Source organism: Sander vitreus, chromosome 4, assembly GCF_031162955.1.
Source record: "Sander vitreus isolate 19-12246 chromosome 4, sanVit1, whole genome shotgun sequence".
Classification (NCBI taxonomy): Eukaryota; Metazoa; Chordata; class Actinopteri; order Perciformes; family Percidae; genus Sander; species Sander vitreus.
This window is the reverse complement of record NC_135858.1, coordinates 38,641,764-38,664,791: the sequence shown is the minus strand read 5'-3', so window position 1 is coordinate 38,664,791 and position 23,028 is coordinate 38,641,764. Positions and strand designations below refer to the sequence as shown.

Sequence of the window (23,028 nt, the reverse complement as noted above, 5' to 3'; positions counted from 1 at the left end):
ATTTGTTTATTTATTTTATTTATTTGTATTACTTTTTCATCATTTTTATTAGCTGGTGTGCACTCATCTCTAATTGTAAATAGTTTGTCTTTTTTATGGTTTTTAAGGTCTATCCTGTTTTTTGTATAATTATCGGCGTGTCGGTCATCTGTGAAAAACGTTTATGGAAAAAGGTGCTATACAAAAAGATTGATTTATTGATTCAGGGTCATGATAATCAAAAAACAGTCATGTTCGGTGGTTATGTTTTTCTATTGTCGCAAATAAAATAAAAAGAAGTGCACGGGAAAAGTGGTAAAGGCAATTAAGGTATAAGTTTAATATTTTTAAAAGAATGCATATACAAAGAACAAAGACTTTAGACAGAGCATTTGGTTTTGCACCAAAACAACAGGTTATAATAATAATAATAATAATAATAATAATAATTATACTGACTCGGGCTGGAGATCAACCCAACTCTAAGCCACCAGTAAAGAAAAACAAGAACCAACCAATCACAAACAACTTTTACCAAACAGTCTCTCTGCCATTGGAGGGTTTTAAACCAATCAGAGCTTTTCTTGGAATAAACTGGCAGGAAAGAGTTCAGATGAGTTCCGACCACTAAATGTAAAAGGAGTGAAAGTATATATATATATATATATATATATATATATATATATATATATATATATATATATATATATATATATATATATAAAAAAAATAAAAAACAGCACAAACAGAAATAATGAAGAAAAAAAATATTTTGGTAAAAACACCTGGAGCCTACATCGAAATTGTGTTCCAGCTTACATTATAATTACATCTGTTAAACCTATCATTTAGAAGAGAGAGCGAGGCTCAGCTACACGCAGCACCATACAGTATCAACGGGTACGACAGCCCACCCACACCTTAGACATGCCACAGGGGTAAAACCCAACAGGAAGGCACCCAATTCTGACCTGGCACAGAATTCTGCTGGAAGTTCCTGTTCATTGATCAGCCGTCTGGATGTATGGAGTATGGATCTCCAGAGTTGGCTGCCAAGGGACATTCGTTTCACACGGATGTCTCTGCTGTACCCGTTCTAAGTGTAAGGTGATGTCAATGTTAAACAGTATCCTGCTTCACCCTCCCTTGGTCACGCATAAAGAACATAACGCTTGTTCTGCTAACACTGTTGAAGTTCCCTGCATCTAAAAGGCCAATTCCTTTTGGTCGACTATTGGACCCTTTCCTTCTGGATGCCTTTAGCTCTTCAAGTGATTACCGCTCCAAATGGACTGCGACTCTGCACTGTGAAGTCCACACTGAAGAGGACTGGATGCTAGATGGCAATATCTACTAATTAAGTTTCCACTGTGTGGAGTTTTAGCCGTATTGCTCTGAATTACCGAGTTCTGTCGGACCTACACAGTTTCCTTAGTGGTTAAGAGCGCGTCTATGTGGAACACGGAATAAATATCTCAGACTTATGTGTTTGAGGAGAAAAGGGGTGTTGGCAAACAGAAACAAAACCCTACTTTGTTAGCATTTTCTTCTGGTAGTGCTGAGAAAGAACGTAGGGATCGGCTGCTGAATGTGCTCGTCAAGAGAGGATGGGACCAGCAGTATGAGCAGCCACCAATCAGGCAGCTGGGGGGGGCTGGGGCTTATATCCATGGAACCTTTATATTGGCTGGGTGTCTAAAAGTTGATTAGGCCACAACACTGTCTGAATCAAAATCATCTATCAAATGCTCGACAGAATGAATTCTACTTGTATGTAAGCTTGGTATGTGGATCCCCGTCCGAGGCTATGCCACCCTGCCCGAAACACACAGCAACCTGTGGGTCAGGTTAGGTTGATCTGTCCCAAACGCAGACTTAGGGGTGAAGCTTCTTTTTATTGCAGAGAATTATCTGGAACTTTGTAGGCTGTTTTCTTTCTAGTCTTCTCTGTGGAGGGCAATGCTGTCAACCAACCTTAGCAGAGCGAGGGAAAGGGGTGTGGTGGCAGGGGAGAGTGTGTTTTGTGTGTGTGTGTGTGCGTGTTTTGCATGTGTATGTGTATATTTATGTTTTCAAGATTCATGTATGTGTTGTGTGTGTGCTTTGAAAGGTAGAAGCCTCTCATAGCAGCACACATTTGCGTTTCTTCTTGGGCTCTGGGGGCTCCAATGCAGCCAATATCGCCTCATCAAACACATTCTTTAGGCCTTTCTGTAAAGACACAAACACACAGGCTCAATGATGGGGCAACGCACGCACACACACACACACACAGGCTCAATGATGGGGCAACGCACGCACACACACACACAGGCTCAATGATGGGGCAACGCACACACACACAGGCTCAATGATGGGGCAACGCACGCACACACACACAGGCTCAATGAAGGGGCAACGCACGCACACACAGGCTCAATGATGGGGCAACGCACCCACACACACCAGCTTAAACAGGGAAAATGACAAAACACCCACTTTTTGAAAACAAAAGCAGCATTGACCATCATTAAGTGGAATGTCTTAAGAAACAGTGGGATGTGAGAGTATAACATAAATAATATATTTAATATGTAAATGATTTCAAGAAGATCAAATCAGATCTGTGACAAACAACTCAAGAGAACTTTCTATTTTAGAAATGTGGTGAGATGTGTGGGCCAGATCACGTATTAAGTGTGTTTGTGTGCTAAGTGCAGTTGACCTGTGACAGCTGAAACCAAAAAGGCAAGTCAAACAAGAAAGTGGAGGAAAAAGGGTGCCCCGACTACCACACAAAACTAAAATATGTCAGCATTTTCACTCCACACCGCCTGTTTCTTTTTATTATTTTTTCTTCATTGGCTCTGCTCTTCAGATAAGAATTGCTGACTACAACAAGCCATCCAGATTCAACATATTTAAAATAATAAATCACCACAAACTAGGTCTCCTCTCAGCCTCAGAGGTACATGTTTCTTGTCTCTTTGTATTTGCCCCTGAGCAGAGCTGCTTCCACCATGTGCTTGGTCATGTGAAGTAACCAGAGCTGCTCTGACAGCCAACCAGTAAGCCCCTCAGCGCTGCTTAGCTCAGTTGACTAACCCTACTAAATTCCAATAAAGCACGGGAAAAAGAAGCAAGCCAGAGAGGAGAGCAAGTTCATTTGTCCTTTATTCATTTATTTCACAGGTCATTTTACACAATTATAGCTTCTTCTTTTTTTAGTATCTGGACTTCCAAGACAGCAGGATATGCACCAAGTAATGGCACGTGCGTCATATATAGAGAAAGTTGGGCCAAATAAGTCAACAAGAAAGCATTTTTCAGAAAATTACAAATTTAAGAAACATCAAGTGTAGCTGAGCTATACACCAGATCAATAAGACTGTACCATTAAGGTACCAAAACAGGAAAGACTATATTTAGTGGTTATGTTGTCAAAATGGCCAAACACTCCCTACATATGACTCGAGTACTTAAAAGCCCTACTTGTCACCATAGTCAGCCCCCAAGTTCTGTTTAATCAAACATCAACAGTAGTACAAAAAATACATTAGCATTAGAAATGGAAGCTCTGTTTAGTGTGGAGCAATGTTAAGCCTGCGCCCTTACTTTGGTCCAAACTCTCCTCACATCAACTACTACTACAGGACACAGGGAGAGACTGACTAAAGCAATGGCGAGCTACAATTACGTCCTTCGTCCTCTGTGAGATATCGCTCCACTGTTGGCCAGGGGCCGCATTACTTAGCACTGGGCCAAAGTCGGAAAATTAGGAATAATACAGTTGTGAAGTTTGCGATTTATGATGTAAAACAAAGCTGAAGTATCACCCCAGGAGTAAGATGTGAAGTACGTTAACACACCGACCAAATTAAATGTCAGCAGTTACAGGTTAGAAAAAGCAACAAGTAACGTTATTGAAGTGCTCCGAGGCCTGACTCAGTGAATCAGGCCATGAAACAAAGACTAGTTACAATGCACTCAGAGTAGTGGTCTGGGTCTACAGACTAGTAGTCTGGGTCTATAGAGTAGTAGTCTGGGTCTGGGTCTATGGAGTAGTAGTCTGGGTCTGGGTCTATGGAGTAGTAGTCTGGGTCTACAGACTAGTAGTCTGGGTCTATGGAGTAGTAGTCTGGGTCTATAGAGTAGTAGTCTGGGTCTATGGAGTAGTAGTCTGGGTCTATAGAGTAGTAGTCTGGGTCTGGGTCTATGGAGTAGTAGTCTGGGTCTGGGTCTACAGACTAGTAGTCTGGGTCTGGGTCTATAGAGTAGTAGTCTGGGTCTATGGAGTAGTAGTCTGGGTCTGGGTCTATAGAGTAGTAGTCTGGGTCTATGGAGTAGTAGTCTGGGTCTGGGTCTATAGAGTAGTAGTCTGGGTCTATAGAGTAGTAGTCTGGGTCTGGGTCTACAGAGTAGTAGTCTGGGTCTGGGTCTATAGAGTAGTAGTCTGGGTCTGGGTCTACAGAGTAGTAGTCTGGGTCTGGGTCTACAGAGTAGTGGTCTGGGTCTGGGTCTATGGAGTAGTAGTCTGGGTCTATGGAGTAGTAGTCTGGGTCTATGGAGTAGTAGTCTGGGTCGGGGTCTGAGTAGTGTCTGGGTCTGGGTCTACAGAGTAGTAGTCTGGGTCTGGGTCTCAGAGTAGTGTCTGGGTCTGGAGTCTAGAGTAGTCTGGGTCAGTAGTAGTCTGGGGTCTGAGTAGTAGTCTGGGTCTACAGAGTAGTGGTCTGGGTCTATGGAGTAGTAGTCTGGGTCTATGGAGTAGTAGTCTGGGTCTATGGAGTAGTAGTCTGGGTCTATGGAGTAGTAGTCTGGGTCTGGGTCTACAGACTAGTAGTCTGGGTCTATGGAGTAGTAGTCTGGGTCTACAGACTAGTAGTCTGGGTCTGGGTCTATGGAGTAGTAGTCTGGGTCTATGGAGTAGTAGTCTGGGTCTATAGAGTAGTAGTCTGGGTCTGGGTCTACGGACTAGTAGTCTGGGTCTATAGAGTAGTAGTCTGGGTCTATGGACTAGTAGTCTGGGTCTATAGAGTAGTGGTCTGGGTCTATAGAGTAGTAGTCTGGGTCTATGGACTAGTAGTCTGGGTCTATAGAGTAGTGGTCTGGGTCTATAGAGTAGTAGTCTGGGTCTATAGAGTAGTAGTCTGGGTCTATAGAGTAGTAGTCTGGGTCTGGGTCTATAGAGTAGTAGTCTGGGTCTGGAGTTAGATCAGAAGCTGACAGATGGATTGATTAGTGAGATGTCTGGGATTGAGATTGGTCTAGATTTCAAAAGCAGCACATGTAAATACATAGAGAGGGGGGAGGAGAGAGATGAGGTAAATGAATGAAAAATGCAGGAAATAATGGAAATCAGAGGAGGAAGAAATTAGAGCAGTGGCACAGAGTGTTTAAAATATACAGCATTTCCTCTTTCTCTGCGTCTCAGGTGGCTCTAGGGCAGCTAGGATAGCTTCGTCAAATACATTCTTCAGCCCTCGCTACGACAGGAGAAGGAAAAGAGAACAGCACAATTAGCACAGTAAACACAGAAAGAGATAGATAGGAGAGGAGGAGAAGAGGAACATGGCAGAACAAGGAGGAATGAGAAGGTGAGCGTCACAGGACAAGATGCATGGCACAAAGATGATAGTGCTGAGATGGACTCTACAGCAAGACGAGAGGGTGCAGCGGGCTGTGGACAGAGTGCTGAGATCCCCGAGAGGAAACAGGAAATTACATCAGCACTATGCAACAGTTGTGCCAGGGAGAGAGGGGGAGGAGGAAGGAAGGGGCAGAGCAGAGAGGTGGGGGCTCCACCTCAACTTCATCAACACTATTGTTCTCTGCCTGAGTGTGGCCTAGCTCATTTCTTCTCTTAGGAGTCATGTTCCCTCTGCTTGCTTTCCTCGAGTTTCTAACAGTGATGCACCAATGCCAACACAAGTACTCAGGATTCGATTCAACCACCGAGTACCACGATATTAACTCTAATATTGAGTTTTAAAAAAAGACAAACTGCCTACTTTTGGTAATAGGTACTAATAGCATTTAATTAGTTTGATTTACACACTGGCCATTACAATTCCAGGGCTCAAAATACTTTTGAACTGGCGCATGTAACTTTTAAAATGACATGGACCAAAAAAGTTTTACCTTCACCATAAGATTTTTTTACAGCACCATTTGGTGTATTTGTCCTTTATTCTCTGCACTTCTGCCACGGCCGAATCCGTAAAAAATAACTTCTGAACAGGATTACATTGAACATTTCAGCAAACCTCCAAAGATTTTATGGGAGTTTAAACATAAGGACAATTTTTTTTATGTATATTGAGCTAACATACACTTTAAGTTTCTCAAAAACTGTACAGTAAAAGGTCTTTGAGATTTGACATGGTCATCCTGAACAAGATTACATTTCAAATGTCAGCAGAGAGCAAGACCTCTGACGGAAAACATTAGTTTATTTAAATGAAAGTTTAAAAATGAGGAAATTTTCAATTTGTTACAATATCATCTGAGCTGACTTTCCCTGTACAGTAATGTGCACTGAAACTACTTCAAATTGTATATGGTCATAGTCAGGAATAAGATGAGCAGAAATCCATTCAACTTCTGTTTTATCAAATGATGACTCCTTTGCTAAAAAAAAAAAAATGTATTTAGTATATAAAAAAAGTGAGAAATAATTGCTGATTCACGCTGCCACATTATCAGTTATAGATTTTTGTTTTTTATTGCATGAGAAAATGGACATGTGAAAAGTATCAATTGTGTGAGTCTCACAGTCAACACGTGAATGTAGAGCTGAGTGAGATTTATCATGGTATTTCGAGCCCTGAAGTCTCATTAAAAGGTTTGCTTACACAACCATGGCTCCTCTCCCAAAATACACAAGTTATCTCTTTAACTTTACAAACAGCAGCGTTTTGACGTTAGCAGACATGTAGCTCGCAAAGAAAATGGAAGCTATTTAGCTGTCAAGTTACCGATATCTTAATATATTAATTTGCTAAGTCAAGTCTGTGTCCTTCAGAGCTGCACTGTGTCCATTCTGAAATTGTAGACACTACTAGCATGTTTTACTCTGCGTAAAGGAAGCGGATCCCAGGACCAGGGCCATGTTGCACTGGGACTCCCAGGAAAAAGGTTAGAAAAAGACCAAATTAGTGTCACTCTCATTGGACTTTTGTGTTGGGAGGGACACATGGACTGCCCCTCCTTACAAGAAACCCTACGAGACTCCACTCTGAAGGGTTACAGGTTCCACTACTTACCAGCACCAGCACTAAAGCAGCTAAAGGAAGACAGCTTACAGTAACCAGGATGCACTCTGGTCTGAAGCAAGGTTTTTAAGCCATATGAAACCCTCCTGAGGATTTATAATTAAACAGTAAGAACAGTCACCGAAACCAAACTGGCATGCAAAACAAAACTCATCAACCATAGCGTGCACAGGCCAGGGGGGGATATGGACATGTTCCTCTTTCCTCCGTTCTCTTAGTTTTTGCCATTGAGTTGTGAATCATGTGTGTTCAAGCGTGTATACAGTATATATGTGTGTGTGTGTGTGTATGTGTGTGTGTGTGTGTGTGTGTATGTATGTATGTAGATATATATATATATATATATATATATATATATATATATATATATATATATATATATATATATATATATATATATATATACACACACACACACACATACATACACACATTCATATACATTACCTGCGTGAGGGCTGAGCATTCAACATATTTCACAGCCTTGAGATCTCTCGCCAGCTTCTCGGCTGTCTCCGGAGTGATGGGCTTTTGCTTGTTCTTGGCCAGCTTCTCTATAGTGGAAGGATCATCCCGCAAGTCAATCTGAGTCCCAACTAGCAGGAAGGGCGTCTTTGGACAGTGGTGGGTGATCTCTGGAACCCACTGGATACACAAACACAGGGTTATGCATTGGTCGACATACTGCATCACAAGCATTTAACATTGGGTTTTCATCGGTGTGGTTTCCTCAACACTAACTCAAGTTTGATCAGCTGTCAGTAGAGGTCCGAATGTTCAGATCCACCATAAATGTGACATAAAGAGTCTTTCAGAAATGTTTAGAAACTACAGTTCTCTTTCATGTGCCTTTGTGGACAGCTGCAACATGTTAGTGTCCATATTTTATGCTAAACTGGTTTGTAGTACTGTATGGCACAGTCAAATTTGAAATGATTCATTTGGTTAGCATTCAACAGCTGTCATGAAGTTTTGATCATGTCCATGGCGAAGGTATAAGAGAGCCGTAACAGTTGATTCATCTTACAGAAAATGAAAAGGTGCTCAGACTTGACTTGACAGTACAGCAGTGGATACCCATGTATATTAGAATGGGGACAGAAAGCTAACTAGATTGTTTTATCTTACATTGACTCAAAATGTTACCTATTGATTAGCCACTGACCAGCTCCTCAACATACTCTACAGCAACGGATACAATAAAGGAGCAGTAACATCTTTCTTATAAAAGCTGCTAATGACAAATTAAATCACAATGTCAAACTGTGGTTAATATGTTAAAACATCTATTTTATTGTTGAGGGAGGATTTAATAACTGAGTATTTTAACATAAAAAAACTACAAGAAAGCATCCATATTTCACAACGGATTGGGAAAACGACCAGTGGCAAGAAAATAAAAAGGAAGAGATTGACTTGCCTTTTCTTTGACGTTTTCAAAGGAGGAGGGGGACACGACGGAGAAACAGACGAGGAAGACATCGGTCTGGGGATAACTCAGAGGTCGTAACCTGTCGTAGTCTTCCTGACCTGGAGAAACCACATGCAAACATGTTTAACTCGCACACTCAGGCCATCATGTTACCAGCACTGATCCAATGAACCAAACGGGGTATCTCTGTTGGCAGAATGAGGCACAGCACCAACACTGCCATCTTAACACCACACGTTCACAAAAGTTGGCTCAAAATGTTTCCATGATTTCCATTAAACATGATAGCAACACTTCACATTACAAAGGGTATATATTCACAATGGCTTAATGGCCAATAGTTACATTAAACTGGATAATGTGAATGAACAACGTACAAAAGTGTAGGTTGGAATAGGAAAGACATACCTGCTGTATCAAACAGGCCCAGAGTGTAGGGCTCGCCTCCAATCATTACAGTTACAGCATAATTATCAAACACCTACAACACAGACCAAAACCAATGGTTAGCTGCTTTGCTCAATAGTGAATTATGTATACATTACCACTAGAGTATGACAGATATGGTGTTAATATTAAAAAATAACTGATGATGTTAAATAACTTCTAAACTGACCATCTTCATGCATCAGGTTCCAGCTGATACAGCTCAAAACTGTTTTAGATAGCTGCATTTAAAAAGGAGTTCTGATCACACAGCAAGAGGTCAACCACGGTTTGGTACTTCTCAAGTGCAGTGGAGAAAATAGGATAGAGTTCTTGTTATCTGATTTAAAGAATTGTAATGATTCAGAACAGCATATGAAGAAGAAGAAGAAGAAGAAGAAGAAGAAGAATAATAATAATAATAATAATAATACACTTTATTGTCCCAGAGGGGAAATATGTCTTGGACATAGTGCTACAATCTGTTGCTTCACAACACAAACATGTAAAAACCTTTCTAAAATCAACATAAACTTAAGATCAACGAAGCATCCTAGGACAGAAAAGAAGGACACACATGACAACACAACATCCTAAGAAGTAACTGTAATAATTAAAGTGTTGATGTATTTATTACACCTCTGCTTTGCTAAGATTCACGATTTGAGTTCAGCAGCTTGATAGACTGAACTAAGAGGTTCTTCAAACTCTGACTTTTTCTTTATGTTCACAATTATCAGTGATGCTATCTACAAAGGCTGGGCTGATTAACCACTGCCCAGGCTTTATTTAGTCTACATGCACAACGACATCGCCTGTAATTAGGCTAATAAGACTAAACCAAAATCTGTTACATTCCATTCCATGAATACTGATTCAGTATTTAGTTATCCAAACTCCAATACCAATCTTAAATATGAGTAAAAGACAGACCGTTTTTACATTTACATAAGTTCTGTCAATCTTCAGTCATCCATGAACTTACCGTAGGTACATATTCAGAAGGAAACTTGTTTGTTGTGTAAGAGATGAGCAGGCAGGTTTTACCCACAGCACCGTCCCCCACTACAACACACTTGATGGTCTGCATGTCTGTGTTTTACAGTCTTTGCTACTCATTCAAGATCTGGAACAGAAAAATAAACAGAAAGGAAACTTCATTAGTGGGTGGCATTGCTTATTGGCTTTACAGACTGTAAAGTCACCATGAGCAAAGGTAAAAACTACAGCCTAGAGCAGGGGTCACCAACTGGGTAGTCTCGCATTGACAGACCTTCCTCCAAAGCGCTGGAGGAGGGTCTGGCTACTCCACACAGCATTTGGGGATGGGAGGAAAACATGCTCTGGATTATTGGCATTTCTTTAAACCAATCACAATCGTCTTGAGCGGTGCTAAGCACTGGAGAAAAGCAGCCGAGCCTCTGCTAAATAGTCTCAGGAAGGAACTTGTTTTGGTGGAACGTGGACGTTCAAACGTTTTAGTTAGTTAGTTTTAGTCGTGCAACAGAAAACTCAGATTGGACAGATAGTCTAGCTAGCTAGGGCTGAAACGATTCCTTGAATAACTCGAATAATTCGATTACGAAAAAATCCTCGATGCAAAATGATTTGCCTCGAAGCTTCGCGTTTCCACACGGATCATTATTATTGTTGCACACCAGACACTGCTAAGTCTGCGGGCAGCACATGCCAGAGCGTAAATAGTGAGGGGCTAAGAGAAGAGACAGAGGAGTTGTTATGGGAAGTGAGGCTCTCCCATGTGTAGAAAAGTACCGTAAGCGGCAGCTGCCGCTGACACAGTGATGCACATTTCATTTTCCAGGGCTGTAGAACCCTATTGTTTTTCTACTGATTTTTATTATTCTTCTCCGCCTAAAACTCTGACTACAACCTAAACCGTACATGGTGGGGGGTTGGCATTTTCAGGACTGGTCTGAAACTCCGCAAGGACCTCAGGCGCAACAATTCACCCACTTCCACCACTAGGTGGCACTATAGCAGAAATGCCCCTATAACTCCCACACCGTACATTCAAAAACCATATATCCACGCGTTCCCTGGATCCAACTGAATCATGTGATATAGGCCACGCCCATTTTCGCCTAAACTTTTATGCATGAAAATTGCGATTTATCAAAAACCTACTTTTTCGAACTCCTCCTAGACCGTGTGACCGATTTGCACGAAATTTGGCAGGCAGCATCTCCAGATGGGCCGGACAAAAAGTTAATAAAAATAAATATTGCAAATATTAAGCACAAACAAATTTGTGTAGCTAACTATGAAAACACCAACTTTGCCATATCTACATCTATATAACGCCAAACTTTAGATTCTTGTTTGACATGACCCTCTGAAGGTCCCCCACACGTTTTACAAAAATTGGTCAGTAGGGGGGCGCTACAAGTACAAAACGTTTATATCTCAAAAACCGCTCATCCGATTTTTACAAAATTTGTTGGGTACCATCTAGGGCCACTCCTGAGGCCAACCCTAGAGTGGGGTACTGAGGGGTCAAAGTGGGCGTGGCCTATGGGACCCAAGTCCAAATTTACTACTTACACTAACGTGAACAACTTAAAATTTACAGGGTAGATAGACAATGGGTCATGGACCACACCTACCAAACATTACACATGTGGACCACTAGGTGGCGCTATAATGATTTTTTGCCTTTAACTCCAACAATACACATCGCACATTAGAAATCCTTACATCCACGTGTTCCTTGAATCAAGCTGAATCACGATATAGGCCACGCCCATTTCGCTCAAAAGTTTTTTCGCAATATCGCGCAATACCAACTTTTTCGAACTCGTCCTAGGCCATGCGATGGATCAGCACAAAACCTGGTACGTAGCATCTCCAGATGAACGTGACCAAAAGTTACTCAAGGAATTTTGCTACGTTAAAGTATGTGCATTTGACGACCAAACTAATTTTCCTAGCTAGCTACCACACACGTATCATATCATATCTCGGCCAAATTAAATGTTATCAGCAAAGAACTTGAGATCGTTGTTCAACATCCCACTACGATGCTCTGTACCAAATTTGGCGAAGATCGGCCTTTAGGGGGCGCTATAAGCAACGTTTATTTGTTTTGGCCAATAACTCAATGCATTTAAATGGGAAATTTGCAATTGCAATATCTCTGCCACAGTAAATGCAATCAACACGAAACTCGTTCGGCATGCTACTCTGAGGCTCTGTACCAAATTTGGCGAAGATCGGCCATTAGGGGGCGCTATAATCAACGTAGACGTGTTTTGGCCCTTTTACTCAATGTTAATGACATATTTGCAATGGAAATGTACCACAGACCTTGCAACTCACACTGCTCAATATTTACTGACGTTTGCCTCCTACGTTATGTTTTGGTTTTTGCTTTTGCGTGCTCCTCTGGTTTTTTACAATAAACAAACTTCTTAAGCCACCTGACAAAGTTTCCACAACCTTCACAGTGGACGAATGCAAGTCTTTTCTCTCACTTTTTTCAATCCAAAATCAACACCATTCATAGGCGCCGATACTGTGCAATTAAACATTGCAGTTGGTGCCAAGTGGAGCGTCTGTCATAGTGTGATTGGTTGGTTCATTTCCCACGAAGCACCCACAGAGGAAAACATAAATCGGCGCCTATGACACCATTTACAACAACTTGATCACCTCCCCTGCTCCTTCAACCACCACACCTGCCTGCCCCCTCCACCCTCTCGGTCACTCTCTCATTTCTCTCTGCTGTCCCCGTGGTCAGGGGGGTTAAGAAGTCTGTTTATTGTAGAGAATTGTTAAAGGTGGTCTGTATATGCATGGAGATGAACTGTTGACCGCTACGTTTCCAATGGCGACGTACCGCAGACATCGCGACTCGCGGCTCTCGATATTTACCGACGTTTGCCTCCACGCCGCCGGGCTTCGGGTTCCGCTTTCGAACACTCCCCGAGGAGTCGGGGGCGACTGGCGTGGGTGGCTTGGGCCCCGTCATAACTGCTTGCAGTTCTAGTTTTTATTTTCTTTGTAGATGCTCTCCCCTACAACATCACCCAAGTTTTCATTTCGTTTTCATATCGCAATCTATATCGCAGGGGAAAAAAATACCGCAATGTAAGTTTTTCCCAATATCGTGCAGGCCTAGCTGGAGAAAACGACAGAAAGTGTCCAAAGTTTGGAATTGGTTCAAACGTAGTTAAAACGAGAACTCTGGACAGTGGGTCTACTGAAAAACCAAACTAGCTTAGCACAATAAAAGCACGACATCAATGCTTCAGCAACAGAAAACATTTCTCATCCATTCCACAAAGAAGACCCGACTAAAGTAAATCACAGAGTTGTATGGATGATGAAACTACACCAAACACACCAACTACCAAAAACAAGAAAATACGTAGCAGTGACCACAATCTGATCTAAAGAGACGACTTGTTGACTATCCCGTCGGAGAAACAGCTGACTGCATCTCTCTCTCTCTCTATATGGAGAAACAGCTGATCAACGATCTACTAGCATAAGTGTAACAGAGCACAATCTATTTTAATTTATATATTATAAATAAATTAAAATAGATTGAGTATAATTAATATTTACATATACATATATTTACATATAGGCCTATATACAGATCAGTCTCAGGATGAAACTTGTAGTTCTGAAAGTTAAGTTGCAGAACTTAAGGTCATGTTAATGTATGTTTAATGTATGCCTTAGTATGGAACAGATCTCTCTGCAGGAGTCAGATCCCTCAAATACAAACTCCTTCAGTATCTCATTGTTTCGGCTTCTAATGTTGGGCTGCAAGAGGCAGATCCCTCGAGAACAAATGCATTAAGTTATCCAGTGTGACAGCTTCTAATGTTGGGCCATGTTTTAATTGTTAATGTTCATGGTGCCCAATTACGGACTGATATAAATCTCCAATATCTGAGATGGATCCTATCTTTACTGGTTTTATTCTGCCCCCCTTTTATCACTTATTTCATCTCTCCGAAACTGAAGCAGCTACATAGTATTCAGCTACTGAAGTAGAGCTGCAATGATTAATTGATTTGTTGACAGCTATTAAATTAATCATCTTATCGTGGTGGAGAGGTTTGTGTGTCCCTATGAACCTGAGGGCTGTGTTGTCTGGAGCTTTGTGCTCCTGGTAGGGATCTCCCAAGGCAAAGTGGTCTCAGGTGAGGGGCCAGACAAAGAATGGTTCAAAAAATCCTATGAAAAATCGAGGAAGGGATGAAGTGACCCTGCCCGGAGGAAGCCCGGGGCCCCCGTCTGGAGCCAGGCCCAGATGGAGGGCTCGTCAGCGAGCGTCTGGTGGCCGGGTTTGCCACGGAGCCCGGTCGGGCACAGCCCGAAAAAGCTACGTGGCGGACATCCCTCCATCCCATGGGCCCACCACCTGTGGGAGGAACCGCTGGGGTCGGGTGCGCTGCCACATGGGTGGCAGTGAAGGTCAGGGGCCTCGACGGACCAGACGCGGGCAGCAGAGGCTGGCTCTGGGGACGTGGAATGTCACCTCTCTGTGGGGGAAGGAGACGGAACTTCTGCGGGAGGTGGAGCGCTACCGGTTAGATCTGGTGGGGCTTACCTCTACGCACAGTCTTGGTTCTGGAACCATACTTTACGATTAATCATCGCTGCTTTTTGCAGATGATGTGGTCCTGATGGCATCATCGGCCTGTGACCTTCAGCACTCACTGGATCGGTTCGCAGCCGAGTGTGAAGCGGCTGGGATGAGGATCAGCACCTCTAAATCGGAGGCCTTGGTTCTCAGCAGGAAACCGATGGAGTGCCTTATCCAGGTAGGGAATGAGTCCTTACCCCAAGTGAAGGAGTTTAAGTAGATTGGGGTCTTGTTTGCGAGTGAGGGGACAATGCAGCGGGAGATTGGTTGGAGAATCGGCACAGCAGGTGCGGTATTACATTCAATTTATCGCACCGTTGTGACGAAAAGAGAGCTGAGCCAGAAGGCAAAGCTCTCAATCTACCGGTCAGTTTTTGTTCCTACCCTCACCTATGGTCATGAAGGCTGGGTCATGACCGAAGAACAAGATCCAGGGTACAAGCGGACGAAATGGGTTTCCTCAGGAGGGTAGCTGGCGTCTCCCTTAGAGATAGGGTGAAAAGCTCAGTTATCCGTGAGGAGCTCGGAGTAGAGCCGCTGCTCCTTTGCGTCGAAAGGAGCCAGTTGAGGTGGTTCGGGCATCTGGTAAGGATGCCCCCTGGGCGCCTCCCTAGGGAGGTGTTCCAGGCACGTCCAGCTGGGAGGAGGCCTCGGGGGAGACCCAGGACTAGGTGGAGGGATTATATCTCTAACCTGGCCTGGGAACGCCTCGGGATCCCCAGTCGGAGCTGGTTAATGTGGCCCGGGAAAGGGAAGTTTGGGGTCCCCTGCTGGAGCTGCTACCCCCGCGACCCGACCCCGGATAAGCGGATGAAGATGGATGGATGGATATTAAATTAATCACTAACTATTTTGATAATCCATTACTCAGATTCTCTGATTACAGCTTCCTAAATGTGAATATGTTCTGGTATCTTCACTCCTCTATAACAATACATTAAACACAACATAGCCTATAATTAGGCTAATACGACTGTAATTACTTGGTTCACAGGGTGTATCAAACCCTATCTAACCCTAACACTAACCCCTAGGTTGGTCGAGGGGGAGGATGGGTCAAACACAGGACTTTCTCCCGCTCAACCGTAGCTTTCTTCTTTTAATAAATCCAACCCCCGTGTCAAGTTTCCTACCACGTTTTCCTTCCAACCGTAGCTTTCTTCTCGTGATAACACACCAAGTGGCGATAACACGCCAAATGGCGTGTACGTTTACGTCCGCTGTATACAGCGTAGACATACACGCCGATAGCTCAAAATGCGTACAGATTACACGCCACTTGGCTTTAGGAAAGTTGGCGTGTATGTTTACGCGAAGTCATGTTGGAGCTGTGGACAAAACGAGACATTTAAGTCTTTAGCTTTGGAAAAAAACTTTCAATATTTTTCACTATTTTCTGGCAGTTTATAGACCAAACAACTAGCCTAATCAATTAACCGGGAAAACAATCGACAGATTAATCGACTATGAAAATAATCATAGTCCTAATCTGAAGATGCCATCTTGGACTGTGGGAAATTAATGGCCATTTATCTCTACATTCTGACAATTTATAAAACCAAAAGATGAATCGAGAAAATAATCTGCAGATTCCTTGATAATGAAAGCAGTCGTTAGTTGCAGGCCATTCATTTTATTATTTACACCTGTACTTGTCCTAACTGCGACATATCGAAATGCCTTCAAAATGAAAAAGGCCTATAAGATAAGTGAAATAATAATTGTTGACCTTGAATCTGTCTATAGCAATGTGATGCATCTTGGTGCGTGGTGCATTTAGAGACAACACGCTACATGCAGTATGTGGACCACAGTATCCCTGTTTCTCACCCACAAGGTACAGTATGTCAGTGCCAAGCCACTGCAGATCTCTGCACCACTGTGTGGGGGTGGGGGTGAGGGTGTCATTGAGTGAAGAAGGAGGGACTCAACTGCAGACCAATGTTACGGAGTGAACATGGTTTAACAAGGGAACAGAACACAGGTGGGTGTCCTGCAGAAACACAGGGAATCCAATGGTACGGATCTCTCCAACATACCAGGCTTTTTGGTTACATAGGCCTTCATTTTGTATTGGTTTGAATGTTTAAAGGCTGATTACACATCTGTCACTGATTGAAATTTCAAATTAAGATCCTGCTATAGAGTAATCTTATTATATATGTATATGTTTCTAATTTTTCTAGTTTTCCTGGCAGGAGTTGGGAGAGGAAGACATAATACAACTCTTTATAAAAAGGTATATTTTCAATAAGAGCTTTCTATCTAGAGCTGGGTCATATATATCGATATTATATCGATATCGTGATATGAGACTAGACATCGTCTTAGATTTTGGATATCGTGATATGGCATACGTGTCTTTTCCTGGTTTTAAAGGCTGCATTACAGTAAAGTGATGTCATTGTCTGAACTTACCAGACTGTTGTAACTGTTCTATTATTTGTCTTTACCCGCTTAGTCACATTACTGATGATTATTTATCAGAAATCTCATTGTGTTAATATTTTGTAAAGCATCAATAGTCAACAATACAATATCGTTGCGGTATCGATATCAGGGCTTTGACTCCGAACTTTGTTATTCGAATATAATTCGAATATTTAAAGAAATGATATTCGAACAAATATTAGGCAGCCCTTAATATTCAAATTTCAAACCTGTTATGGGCATTATTTTTTGTAAATGTCTTTGCTTGTAAACGTTTTCAATTCAGATTCCGAGGCTTTTTCATGCATTTCAAAATCTAACTACACGTCTCTCAGCCGCGGCTTGGTAGCATTGCATTTCCCCCCCCGACTCATTTCCTGGTTCTCCTTCTCCATCAACAACATGACATCAAGGAGAGGGTTAACTTCTCCTGGTTCTCCTTCATCAACAACATGACATCAAGGAGAGGGTTAACTTCTGCTGGTTCTCCTTCATCAACAACATGACATCAAGGAGAGGGTTAACTTCTCCTGGTTCTCCTTCTCCATCAACAACATGACATCAAGGAGAGGGTTAACTTCTCCTGCTCCAGATCTCCCACCGTGGTCAGAAAGAACAGGGGAGACACTTTGTTTCTCTCACTATGACTCTAGAGTCACTACTCACTCTGAAGATACCAGTAATCACCGTCACACACACACACACACACACACACCCCTTACGTAGGCTACGGTGAAAGCTCCAACCTTCCTGTATAAGCAGACTGTTTGAGTTTAATCCAGGGTTGTGGCAATGTGTTTTTCTTCTGAAAACATAATTGCCTGCCTGTTGACATTGACTGATACACTGCCCTCTGGTGGACAGAACATATACAACTTATACCAATATAGGTCTTACTGAAGGCATTTAATGGTCAAATAATATTATTAATAAATATTCAAATATATTCAAATATTAATAAACAAACAAACTTCGAATATGATTTTGGGGCAAAAGTCAAAACCCTAATCAATAGAGGTATTTGGTCAAAAATATTGTGATATTTGATTTTCTCCATATCGCCCAGCCCTATTTCTATCTATAGAAACATTTCTTCAATAATGCTTATACAAATGTTGATACCAATATTATTTTGTCCTTACCTTGCTGACTAACACCCAATTTACAAAAATGTGTTATATTAAACACAAGGAAAAAATAAAATGATTTCAAGAAACACCTGGTCAAAAAAGTTTTCCTGTAGAATAAGTTCTTGTGGTAAAATACTAAACAAAACCGTGATGAAAGAGTAGAGCTGCTTCTGGTAATGGCCAACTAATAGCTTAGGCTGGTGGAGGCAGCCCAGACTGAGGCACAGACTCAACAGCTTGCAACCTTGATTAAAGGCCCGTTTCTTTCAGACTCAAGAGAGGTTACCCCAACTGGAGACTACACTGTGCAACTAAGAAGGAACAACACAGGTGTGAAAAGGTTAGAGCATGCCACTAGACACAATCAATAAAACCAAAGAATATCATCCTCCATGTGTCAAAAATCAGACACAGAATGTGTAACATTGCTGGGTTTATACATCAGTCCCTCCAGGATTTCGCGGCCTTTTTTTGAGATTGTTGCGGCCCAAAATGCCTGGGGTCTCATTTATAAATGTGGCGTACGCACAGAACGGGGCTGAAAATGTGCGTACGCCACTTCCCACGCAAAGGTTGTGAGTTATAAAAAACGAACTTGACGGGAGAATGTGCGGTCCTCCACACAAACTCTGACCCATGCACACAATTTGGAGACAAAATAGGAATTGGCGACGCAGATGGTGAGGTGGTGAACTGAAGTCAGACTGCAGAAAGTAAATGGGAACAACTATAAAAGTAAAAAAAATAAAAATATTGATGCCTCACACATTTTTTCACTTCATATCATCCACGTTACCATGAAGATTAAATCCAGCAGTGGTATTTGCGCTTGTACTGAGTGATAGTTGTTCTATAAACACCTCCAACTCAAATCTTAAATACGGCGCTGTCTCGCCGTCACATTGTCCGCTACGAAGCATAGAAGGATGAGATGGCCCGACTGCATGGAATACATAACATTTAAATACCCTAGCATTAGATAACGACAGAACACAGTGTAAATAACTAAATACATGTCTTTAATACTGCACATATATCATCAAATGTCAAAGTCTGGAAATACAGCCGTTAAGCTCTCGTGTAAGCGTTACCCTTAATGTCCTTGTTATCTGTCCTAACTTTAATACTGTTCGTGACAAAACCTGCATGAAGAAAAGTGTGTTTGCCTATTAGACTTTCTTTCGTCTTCAAATCATATCTCGGGGTGGGGGGGTACCACTAGTTGATGCTGTGTTGGCAAGGTGTTAACAATCACAAATTGTTGTAAACATATAAATACTGCAGTGACCCCCCCCTGTGTGTAATGCTGCATGATGGCACTGCTGGCCCTGCAGGAGGACTACGCTAATGGAAGAATCAGGAGAGAGAGAGACTTCAGGGACCATGATGATGACTGGCTAATATGCCGATTTAGATTCCCTAAAGCTGAGCTCTTGGATCTATGTACTGAACTGGGTCCAGTAGAGAGGGCAACGCGCCGGAAATGTGCCATCTCGGTCCAAATACAGGTCCTCGCCACTCTGGGGGAAACCGGCTGTTTCCAGAGGGAAATTTATATAAATATTATATATAATCTTCACCTTTATCACTAAGGCTTGTTTGGATATAATATATAGTTCTGTTAAATCGTATTATATACGTCTGGTATATCGAAGCTGTACCCGAGTGCCGTAATGCCTGCCATTTTAGACAGTATTATTAATACATGTAGTTATAGATCAGGTTTTCCTGCAATGAGCAAGAACGGGCCGAAATTATAATTCAATTTGCAGCAATTCCTGAACGTCTGAGAAGTTTTTTTCTCCGCCAGTCATCATGATTCATTGATGATACAGGGTCATTAACATACTGATCAGCATTCACGAGGTGCTTTGCATTGACTATTTATGGTTATAAATGGGCGTGTACAGGGCGGGATAAGAGGCTGATTGACATACGCACACTTCTAGGTAATCTGTGATTTATAAAGGGAACTTTGCTTACAGGTGTGCGTACACACGGTTTTATAAATCTGACTTTTTTTTGGCGTACGCCATTTTGGGCTTTTGGGCGTACGTACACTTATAGTAAGGATCCTACGCACAGTTTTATAAATGAGACCCCCAGATTTTGCGGGAGCTTTTGTAAAAGTTGCGATAAATGTTGCGATGTCTTTTGTAGATGAAGTTGCAGGAGACGGTGAAAGTGAATGAATCAAATCTGAACATGTGTGTCAATGGCTTGTTGATTTTCACATTGTTAGTTAATTTCCTATCCTGGGAACCCTCGGCTATTGTCTGGAGGACTCCTTTTACCACATGGCCAATGAAAGACCAGCTAGTTTCACTGCATGGCGATCACGGTTTCGTCATACTAGGGATCGACCGATGCTGGGTTTTTCAAGGCCGATATCGATACCGATTATTAGTAGTTAATGAAACTGGTAACTGGTATTTGGAACCGATATGCATTTACAGTGAAAATGAAAATCTTTAAGTCAAAATTAAGATTTGGGAATGTTACAAACTTCAACACAAAACTTTGTTTAAAAGCTTTAAGCAATTATTTAATAAATGAGAAACTTTCAACATAATCCCCAGTAACAGAGAGTCAGATAGTGTTGGGGGGGGCATTAAGTCAGACTCAGTGGTGAGTGAAACCGACGCAGAGGGACTGACAGAGCTGGAGCCGAGCCAAAGTACAACACTTTTTAATTCATTAACTTTATCGGTTATCAGGCAAATAAAACGCTGATACAAAACATCCAGACTGATCTCAGTGGCGTACGTATGACACGCCAACTCGTATGCCATGTTGGCGTGTTATCAAGACGCATAATCGGTTTTTTAGCGCGTTTATCAACGCCGTCACATTACATGTGAATTATCACCGTAGCGAGTAGTATAAAAGGATGGATTGGTTTGGGGGGGGGGAGGATGGGTAAAACACAGGACTTTCACCCAGGAGAGCCGGGATTGCGTCCCGCGTGTGGCGTTTATCAACCGTTTTTTTTTTTTTTTTTTAAATAACGCCTTCCCCAATGTTCTTTTCCTAAACCCAACCTTTTATTGTTTCCCTAAGCGTGTGACGTTGGTCACCGTCGGGTTTTTGTCGTTTTTTAGTGTTACTAAAGCCTTTCCCAATGTTCTTTTCCTAAACCCAACCTTTTTTTTTTTTTTAACACACGTTTGACGTTCTCGCGATAGCACGGCGCGTGGCGTGTATGTTAACCTCCGCTGTATACAGCGTAGACATACACATGGATAGCTCAAAATGCATACAGATAACACGCCACTTGGCTTTAGGAAAGTGGCGTGTATGTTTACGTGAAGTCATGATGATGCCATGTTGAAAAAAATCTGCAAACTCCGCTCGGCGGGCTGCACTGCAGCCTATCAGTATTAAATTGAGACAGTTTCATAACCAGTCAAAATGTATCATAGTCACATTAAATATAAGTCCAATTCTGTTTTGGTACGGTTGGTGAAACTTCAGTTTGATGTGGCAGTTTCCACACAACATAAACTCCTAATTGAAATGTACTCTGTGAAGCAAGAAATGTTGGTCTGTTGACCAGGTTATGAAACCTACCGGGGTATGGTGATAACATAGCGTTTGAGAAAGTGGGGTATTACCTTAACCCGAATATAATCGTTTTTTTAAACTGTATGTAAAGACACTGAATGATTGGTCACAGCTTCCTTCTAAATTCATCTGAAACGAAGATTTAGTGACGATCTCAAGCACAGGCTTGATGAGGAAACCCTCAGACAGCTGGCCGTCTGAAACTCACGCAGACTTCAGATCAAAGAGACTAAATCACAAGCATTTTCTTTTCACAACGAGTAACTTATTACATTATCCTCACAACTTACATGTCCAACTATGCGACCACGAGTGGTCTGAGAAACTATTAGCATCAGCTTGTACGTGTAATTGTAGTTAATTACATAATAAAAAACAAGATTACACCTAAGAGATGGCTACCACTAGAAGCTAACGTTACTTTAAGCTTGGATGCCCTAGCCTTAGCTGCTGTATTTCGGCCACATCCCCGGCCTCAATATGGCCTAATTTCCTGCCGGCTGTTTAAACGAATAAGAACGTTTACGTCTCTATCCCGCTTTTTACACAGTCAGTATTATGAATATTTACCCTAGCATCCAAACATTGCACCGTATAACTAACTGTATAATCCGAGACCCTGCTTGGATTATATAAAACAAGTAACCTAGCGTTTGTTACGCCTTTTTATTCAGCTCGTTAGCCAGCTAACCGCTACATTGTAACATATCGTATCTACTGCTGTACTTAGTCAAATTCTCATCATACGTTAATACATTCGATGTGAAATACGGCCTGTACATCCCAAAGAGGTTTATTTAGTAGCTCGTCCAAAGACCTGCCTGTCTGCTTGCTGTGCTAACGTTACTGTCCTCCTCAAATAGCTTGCTAGCTAGCTAGCTAACCTTAGCGGATGTTGTTGCTGAATGAGATATCTAATTTGACAATTACAGCTAATATACCACAGATGTACAACAAAGATGATCTTGACAGCATTCAACATAACAACCAACCACAGTTTTAGCCAAATCAACAAAAAATAAAATTTTCCGTACCGTATCCTCTATTTGTGTCTTTACGCCGGGCGTTGGCAGCTCCGCGCTAGGGGCTTCCCAGTCAACAGAACAGGGACACGTTGCGTGCTTAGACATGTACTACGTAATTACGTTAATCAATTTCACTACAACCAGGCTACTTATCTTGAACTGGGGCCAAAAA

At 42.0% G+C, this 23,028-nt stretch overlaps 1 protein-coding gene across 3 annotated transcripts; it reads right to left on the bottom strand.

Moving 5' to 3' along the window:
• Window positions 1-295: 295 nt before the first annotated feature.
• Window positions 296-22,956, bottom strand: LOC144517446 (cell division control protein 42 homolog). 3 transcript variants are annotated; one of them, XM_078249575.1, is made up of 6 exons: window positions 22,866-22,956; window positions 10,073-10,213; window positions 9,070-9,142; window positions 8,650-8,759; window positions 7,677-7,874; window positions 296-2,190 (listed from the first exon to the last, which is right to left on the bottom strand). In XM_078249575.1, the coding sequence occupies exons 2-6, from the start codon at window positions 10,175-10,177 to the stop codon at window positions 2,101-2,103; spliced, it is 576 nt and encodes a 191-aa protein (XP_078105701.1). In that variant the 5' UTR covers window positions 10,178-10,213; window positions 22,866-22,956; the 3' UTR covers window positions 296-2,100. The 3 variants fall into 3 exon arrangements, with proteins under 3 accessions (XP_078105701.1, XP_078105703.1, XP_078105702.1); XM_078249576.1 differs by lacking the exon at window positions 296-2,190 and adding an exon at window positions 5,088-5,441; XM_078249577.1 differs by lacking the exons at window positions 296-2,190; window positions 22,866-22,956 and adding an exon at window positions 5,087-5,441 and having other exon boundaries at window positions 10,073-10,192.
• Between the last annotated feature and the right edge of the window lie 72 nt (window positions 22,957-23,028).

Excerpts from the sequence above, each read along its gene's own strand:
- LOC144517446 (XM_078249575.1), bottom strand. The coding sequence starts at position 10,177 with ATGCAGACCATCAAGTGTGTTGTAGTGGGGGACGGTGCTGTGGGTAAA. Across the intron at positions 9,143-10,072 it reads CTTCTGAATATGTACCTACG|GTGTTTGATAATTATGCTGT; the intron begins GTAAGTTCATGG and ends TCTGTGTTGTAG. Across the intron at positions 2,191-7,676 it reads AATGCTCAGCCCTCACGCAG|AAAGGCCTAAAGAATGTGTT; the intron begins GTAATGTATATG and ends GTGTCTTTACAG.